The 8,469-nt window shown below is 40.3% G+C and overlaps 1 protein-coding gene across 1 annotated transcript; it reads left to right on the top strand.

Annotated features, from left to right (window-relative positions):
* The first annotated feature begins 1,863 nt into the window (after positions 1-1,863).
* On the top strand, positions 1,864-5,541 carry LOC124678896 (eukaryotic translation initiation factor 5A-3). Its single transcript, XM_047214748.1, has 6 exons — positions 1,864-1,967; positions 2,089-2,243; positions 3,783-3,905; positions 3,987-4,043; positions 4,124-4,198; positions 5,167-5,541. The coding sequence occupies exons 2-6, from the start codon at positions 2,121-2,123 to the stop codon at positions 5,266-5,268; spliced, it is 480 nt and encodes a 159-aa protein (XP_047070704.1). The 5' UTR covers positions 1,864-1,967; positions 2,089-2,120; the 3' UTR covers positions 5,269-5,541.
* The last annotated feature ends 2,928 nt before the right edge of the window (positions 5,542-8,469 follow it).

Raw genomic sequence — 8,469 nt, 5'->3', positions numbered from 1 at the left:
TTGTGTGCACTTTAAAAAAAATATTGTGTAGCAACTAAGGTTAAGATAAAAGGAGGTGGAAACATAGTATTGAAGATAGAAGCGGGTAGGATCGTGATCTTCTTTTAGTATTTCAATATCCCATACCATGTAGTAATACAATGTTGCTTTGTTTTTAAGTTTAACTTTGAATTGTTAGACTATGATATATCTACACTTTGTACCTATATATTTGTCCATGTTTCCCCTAAAAATCTTTGTAGAAGCCTTTAGATTGCATGAGCTTACTTGGATGTTGATGTGTCACTGGATTTGAATTGAATGGTAGGTGATACGATGCTTCATTTGTGATATATGTTTATTTTATGATTTTTATGATGATAATTTATGTTATTAGTTAACACTTAAAATTAGAGTGTGTGGTATCTACTTGCGCGTGAATGACTATCTAGAGAACTACATAATCATTCCGGGAAACTATCAAAATGAGAGAGAGTTCCCCGAACTTTTGCATATAGTGATTCATTCAGAAAAATAGGTCCCTTCCATTTTCATAAAACAGGTATCTTTAGTGGAATGTTAGCCTTCCAAATCATGACCCATGTTGTCCAAACGTTGTCTAGTCTGGTGCTTAAAGCACCCACATATTGATCAAGCATGGGTTACCGAAAGCCATCATATGAAAACTCATAACCAAGAGCATAATCTGCTTACCAGGGTGCCATTCTAGGAAATATAAGCAATTTGACGATCTGTGTTGGATTCTAAGATTTCTTTGACATCAAGCGGCAAAAGTGTTGCAATCCACATTATTTCCTACTTGGTACTAACTCTCGAAGAAGAAAGAAACATGAATTAAATGGTATAACTAATTCATCGCCGATCTTATTTTCGCACCGAAAGGACCTAGATGTTGCTTAAAGGGGTTTCATAGGCGGTTTAAACCAATTACGAGTTTGTCCTGAACAAATTCGGAAATAAAAATAGCGTCTAATTTATCAAACAGAAAACCTAAATAAGCTAGACTCAACTATGTGCACCAACAACTTATGCTAAACAAGATAAACAATTATATGATAGCAAGATAAATAACTTCAAGCACGTAGGCTATCACAATGTAAATGCATAAGTAAAAAAGCTAAGGTATAAAAGTAACGAGACACATGAAGACTAAGATGTATCCCAAAGTTCACTTTCCAAATGAAGCTAATTTTCATTGAAAAGGCGTGAAGGCTCAATGCTCTTCAAGCAACACTAAGCTTACCTCATTTTTCTCGAGTCCTCGCACAATGCAAGGTACCTCAACCAATTGTCTATAGAAGACGTGTACACCTAGTACAGATTGATGTTGTCTAAACGAATATAGATATCCTAAGAGAAGACGATCTTCTCTCTTCAACCAAACAAAAATCCGACGCGACATCTCTAGGTAAAGACTGACATCACAGTTCTTAGAAACATGAATCCACATACACAATCCAACATGACAATCATCCCAAAACAAGGCGTGCGCGTATGACGACGCCCAAAGAATCCCTATCCGATCGGAATCAGATATTTGACTTGAGTTTTCTGATCACCGATCAGCGGAAAGAAGGCACAAAGGAGAGAAGAAAAAGCAGAGAAAAAGAACAAGGAGAAAGATGCTTCAAACCGCCCCATGGCGTCATAGCGTTGTTCGAACGCGAAGAGATGCCCCGCCTCCACAGCCGTACACCTGTCCCGATCCCCAGACCAAATTCACACCTCAAATCAGTCTACCTGAAGATAAAGTTATCTTAAGCCGACATGTAGGTCCGGCTTATCCCTGGCCCACCCGTCATCGTCACAGGCGCAATCAACAGGGGGTAGGACCGGCCTGAACACGCACGCGCTGTTAGCGTTATAAATGTACTGGAACCCTAGGATGCGCCGCGTGCTTATCGCTTATCATCATCAGCGCCCCTGCCTCTCCTCGTCCCCGTGAACCGCGATCCATCTAAGACCAGGTAACTTTCAATTATGGAATTCAGTTCCCAATTTGGCAGTTCATTCAGGTGTTCTTATGCTGTCTTGATTTGGAGCGACGACGCCTGATCTTGTTGCTTGGATTTGATTTGATTTGATCAGAGGGGGAGAAGCGAACCAGCAGCAGGGTCGCCATGTCGGACTCCGAGCACCACTTCGAGTCCAAGGCCGACTCCGGGGCGTCCAAGACCTACCCGATGCAGGCCGGCGCCATCCGCAAGGGCGGCTACATCGTCATCAAGAACCGTCCCTGCAAGGTTAGTTAGCTCGATTCCTATTCACCGATTATGGTGGTACTGTTTACAGTGCCGCGCGATCGCAGTTTTGATTAGGTTGTGGTAAGTTGTTCTAGCCGTACTATGATGGGGAGTGATGAACCAACTGGTGATACCGTTATCTGCCGATAGTTGGGAGATGTCTTGCTGCTTTTGTTTTTCGGATTAGTGAGTGAAATTAAGGCGAATATGTGAGGATTGCCATCAGGAGTTATGTTCTGCTGGGTCTAATTATTGCTAGGCACCCTCATTTTCCATGTTTTTTCTTTGACCAAGAATAACTCCAAATACATGAAGATTGTTGGTATAAAATTAGCATCATTAGAACATGTTTTTCAATACGAATCCAACGATACTAATTACATATAATATTATCAAAAATAAATTTCTTAATTTTTTTGGGTCAAAGTTCATCTTAAAATTCGTGTGATCCTTATTCATCGAACGGAGGTAGTATTTGACACGGACAGGTTCGGCTGGATTGCCCTTTTGAGTTCTGTACGGCTGTGGATTAGCCATTGAAAGGTGTGAACTAGCTCAAGAGTAAAAGTGAACCCATAGTACTCCGTACAAAGATGGATTATTTATTTATTGGGTAGGAGGTACTATTTTAAGCATGTTGAGGGGTCAGTTGGTTCCTTCACGAATCGGAATTAAGTAGTGGGAACCTACTAGTATGTACGATTATTGGGAGGGAACATGCTGTTTTTCTTAGTTATGATATCTGATCGCTTTTGCTGTAATAAAAAACACGAGCATTGGCTTATAAGGAATACTCTATGCTTTATGTGGTACAAGCACAACTGGGTACAAGTACTACTAAGCTTGTTAAAAATGTCTCCATCAATCCTTAATCTGAACTGTAAGGTAGGAGAAAGTTTGGTAGCAAAAATGGTTTCGACTTCCGCTTTATATAAAAACCGAATCTGTTTGGTTCCTCGCCACATATCGCCACATCTCAAGTTAGGCAAGCTTAACCAAGTTAGATGAGTGTTTGGTTCCAACCACACCTTAGGCCAGTTTCTTTTGTGACAAGTAAGCCCTCTATGTCATTTACTAAAAGAAGTGTGGAAGGATTCCTTTAGGCAGGCCAAAGTGTGGCTAAGAATTAATTCACCTAAGGTTAGGAAAGTTTGGCAAAAATTGTGTGGCAAACTATGGCAAAGTTAGCTTCCAACCAAGCAGGCCGCACATATTTCAAGGAAAGCCTCGACGATATATTTTCTGTTTTCGTAGAAACAATTTAAAATTTGTCAAGGCCAAACAGATAAGATTGTTGTGCACTCTGTGAGATAGGTTAATATATCACACCCATCGTGATGGTAGTTCTCTCACCTTTTTAGTACATATTTCTTCACCAACTCTTGTCCTTATGTTTTTCCTGAAAGCTGTGATGGCTACCATTGTGATCAGTAATACAATTATCAGGTTGAAGCCTGAAATATGTGGTGTTTCTTCTGCTCTAAATTCTCGTTCTTTCACCTGATCACGTTGTGCTTAATTAATCAACTTATGTTGCAGGTGGTTGAGGTTTCTACCTCGAAGACTGGTAAGCATGGTCATGCTAAGTGCCACTTTGTTGCCATAGATATATTCAATGGTAAAAAGCTTGAGGATATTGTTCCTTCATCCCATAACTGTGATGTAAGTTATGATATATGATTGTTCAGTTAAGAACTCTGGTTGGTTCATTACAATCAACTCACCATTCAATTTGTTGTTCAGGTGCCACATGTGGACCGTACTGAATATCAGCTGATTGACATATCAGAGGATGGATTTGTATGCTCTACAATCAGTCAAAATGTATCTCTGTTGTGCATAAATGTTGGGTTCAATACTTATTATTTTATTTGTTTTAGGTGAGCCTTCTTACTGATAGTGGTGACACTAAGGATGATCTTAAACTCCCAACAGATGAGGCTATCCTGAACCAGGTTTGTCTGACAATTCTTTATTTTTTATATTTGTGTGATGTTATTCATGATAAGAATGCATCCATAATCATCAGTTGGGTTCTTTAGGCTGTGTTCCTGGCTTGGTAGGATTTTTTCAACCCCTTACTATTCTATTAATTCTTTTTATACCCCAGAGTGTCACAGCTGTTATTGATATTTCTGATCTTAGTTATCAATGTTATGCAGAATTTTTGTGCACAATAGTAAGCCATGTTCTATATCTAAGTCTATCAGTGCCACCTTTTCCTTGAAATGTTACATTTTATTGGTTGCTGTTTGTGTAGTGCATGCTTCTGAAATTGTTAGCCTAAAAACTAGAAGAATTCTACGCACTCCCTCCCTCATGTAGTAATCATATGTTTTTTCTTTCTTTGGGTTATGGGAAGCAGAGAATTCTAGATAATCCAACGTAGTTACAGTATGCATAGTAGCCACACAAAAACCCAGTTGATGTGACTGGTTGTGTATACTGATGTGACCTTGATGCTCAATGTCTTGTCTTGCAGATAAGTCTAACCTGTTTACTGCTCTGTTTTTTGATGTACTTGTTGCATTTTCTCTATTTCGTATGTCATTTTTGAAGTGACATTAGTAAAAATCCTGTTTGGAAGTGTTCCTGTTGTCTTGCAGCCGAGTCTAACCTGCATATTCCTCTGTTTTTGATGTACTGCATTCTCTATTTAGTATTGCTATTTTTTAAAGTGACATGAGTAAAAATCCTGTTTGGAAGTGCTGTTTCCTTTGCACCAGTGTTGTGCTGCCATGTTTACTTCATTTCTGCATCTCGATCCCCTTTTCATCTGTCTGCCTGGAAGCACTGTTGAATTTTTTCTTTTCTGCCTCTATTATGAGCATGAGTACTTCTGCTTCTACATTTATGCCCCAGCCATTACTTTTTATGTAGTACTGTGCAAATTGCTTACTCGATAAAATGCTTTGCAATTCAGCTCAAGACTGGATTTGCAGAGGGGAAGGATCTTGCATTGACGGTCATGTCTTCCATGGGGGAGGAGCAGATCAACGCGATTAAGGATGTTGGCCCCAGGTAAATTTCCTGAAATGAAGACCAAGAGAAACAGAAATAAAGACAAGGACTGTTTATCAAGAAGGAATGCTATCGAGACAATTCACCTAAGCCTGAGTCAAGTGCAGTGATTGCTGGGTGTAGCATATCTGGTTGCCAATACCTGTCTATGACGTTTGAGACTCTGTATTTCGTAGTATCGTTTTATGCGCTTGGTATCAATAATTCATTGATGTGGAACTTCGAAAGAAACTGTAATGGCTGAAAGCATGGCTGGACATTATTATTACGGATTTCATGCTTGGTGTTCGGTGTTCCTTTCCTGTTTAAAATTTTATACTGTAGCATTTCTATTAGGTAAAAAATCTAACCATTTATCAAGGGAAATTACAGAATTGTAAAAAGATCACGGGCTTCACACCACATCTTGGGTTACTCGCGAAACGTCCCATCCAACGTTGCCTGCTACAACTTGCCCGTCGTGATGGAGACGGGGGTGTGGTGTGGGAGAAAGCCTGAGGTGATATGTCAGGCCAAGGGGCGTAACAAAAAAAAGATATACGTCAAAAGAAAACTTCCTCGACATGAGGGGTAAATAACAAGGCTGGCCAGTTCTTGGTTATGATCACAAGAGAGCACAAAGTGGTCTCTATAACCTCTAAATGTCTGTAGCATACTAACCACGCGGAGCTGACCAATTTCTTTTGAGCTCAATAGGACTGACCATTTGGCCAATCAAACTTTTGGCATATCGAAGCGGCTTTGTGTTGGATCTATAGTAACTTGAATTGCCAAAAGCACTCACATATGATGCTCCACTGACTCAACCACTCAAACCAAGTAACTAGATCGAAGTATTCAAAGTGAAAACAATTTTACCCAATTTGGAGCCAATTTATATACGAGTTTGAGCCTCCAACTGTAATCTTGAAGATAATGAAGATCAACATGTGTAGTAAAGTGGCTCCACCATGTGACCGACCTGCTTTGGGTCCACGACGAGCAAAATTGTCATCTCGAGGGTGACAGGACACGTCTGGATGGTAGCATCTCGGATCGGTAATGGAATGTGTTTTTGTCGGTCCAGCGAGAACCCGGGTTCCCACTACCCTTAGAGAGGCACTGGCCACGATGCAGGATTTCTTAGAAGACCCCCGGAAAAGAGATTGTGTGGGGACAATGAGCTGGCCCAATAACAGTGGGCCCAGGACCTCCCCTTGGAGGACAATCGGAGGCATCACGATAACGCCACATATCGGAAGTCTCTGATGCGTGGGTGAACGCGCGTCTGGCATGCAGCTGGGCTCTCCATCCTATAAATAGGAGGCCTCGACATCGAAGGAGGGGTTTGGATTCCAGTGATACCAGGGTGCTACAAAGAGATTCTTCTCATCGCAGCTCTTCCGGTCCTCGAAAGATTTTGCTGGGCTCTCCCTAGAAAGCCAGTTCGGATTGTAATCCCTCAAGAACTACATCAACAAGACCATACACATGACGTATGGTCACTAGAGTTTGCTAGCAACCTGAACTTGGGCAAATCCGCTGTGTGTTTGCCGTGGTGTGTGAGATTGTTCGCATTGCCTTACTGCTCCACAACGAACCTAAAAGGGGTGGTCTCACCCCATGTTCCGTGAACGCACCCGCGCGGTGCTAGAAAAGTGTTGCCCCTATCCGTCCTTCTCTCCATGGTTTCATTGCAATCTCTTGAGCGCTTTGGCATGGCTCTGACTTTTGGTTCCTTTCCAAGGGTGAAATGCTATAAGTCATCTTTTCGAAGTCATTCAAAGTTTGTGGAGGCGTCGTTCGGAGCCTCACATGTTTGTGGCCCGACGTCTGTGTTGGGTTTTGTCTCCATCTTTGGTGAAAACCTAGCTTATAGGGACTTCTGAGTCATTGAGACTCAATAGTTTATTTTTTCATGACAGTGTCGATCGACATTCCTTCTTTCTATTTGTTTTAAAACATGCATTGGCGAAGGAAGAAAATAATCTTAGATAGGGTAAACTCTAAAATAAGAGGTAAAGATCGAAATAGTCCTTAGACATTGTGATGCATGTAATTCTAACGCAATCCAAATAAATAGAAATATATTTGATTATAAGTCGAACCTACATACCTACCAATTATGTAAGATCAATGGCAAAACTTTAGTTTTTTTTTAAATCATTTGTAATTCGATCGATCAAAAAAATTCAATATCTCTTGCTCGATGCACAACTCGGAATTGATGATCTTTGTTGCCGAGAAATCCCTTTCAGGGTTCCTTTGATTCACAGGATAGGAAAAACATAGGAATATAAAATCATATGTATCTCATGACTATTTGAATCCTAGGGGAAGATGAGTTTTCTTTGATTGTACCAAAGAAATTTTTCCTTAAGGTATGACCTAATGTTTGTTCCTATAGGATTTGATGTACACGATTCCCATAGGATATGTTCCTATGAATATAACCAGTAATGCAGGAATAATTCCCATAGGATCTAAGTCCTACATAAATCCTATGAAAATCCTATAAATCAAAGGAGCTCTCGGTTGTTTTCGTCACCAGAGATAAAATCAACGCCAACTCAATGAGGTAATAATGTCATCGGATGAAATATGATGTGTCTTCAAATATCAAGAAATATCTAAAAGCCTTCAATTATCAGCGTATGATAATGAATAGCTCAAGGAGTATATAGTAAGATCCATGGTACATCTATGTAAGACAAAAAAAAAATTAACGTGGAAAACGAGTCTATGTTTTTTGGTACCTAGTCTATTTTTTTCGAAGTAGGTTTTGCGCGGTATTCACTAAAATAGGCACAACTTTGACATATGAAGTCCGTTTTCAACCGTATGAACACTCATAATATTCAGAAAAAGACATGCATATGAATGTATTTACCAAAAATCAAGGTAGGATGGCTACCCTACCTTAACATAATGGGAGCTTCACCCATAGAAACATGTGTTGTCCCCCTTAAATTGAAGATCAATGTAGTGCTTTATTTGAAGCCTGACTACTATGGGCCTCACTCTTGGTGGGTTCGTTTCATTTTGGGGTTTTGGTTGGATGTTTCTCTTTTGGAATTTTTTGTAGGAATTCGTAGCATAGAAAACAAAAAATTTCCTACCGCGAGAACGCAATCCAAGCCAAGATGCAATCTAGAAGATGGGAGCAACGAGGGGATGAACGAGACTAACCCTTGAAGATTTCCAAAGCCTACAAGAGGAGGCTCTC

This window comes from Lolium rigidum, chromosome 7, assembly GCF_022539505.1.
Source record: "Lolium rigidum isolate FL_2022 chromosome 7, APGP_CSIRO_Lrig_0.1, whole genome shotgun sequence".
In the NCBI taxonomy this organism is placed as follows: domain Eukaryota; kingdom Viridiplantae; phylum Streptophyta; class Magnoliopsida; order Poales; family Poaceae; genus Lolium; species Lolium rigidum.
Note: the sequence above shows the minus strand (reverse complement) of the source record. Positions and strands in the feature narration are given on the sequence as shown.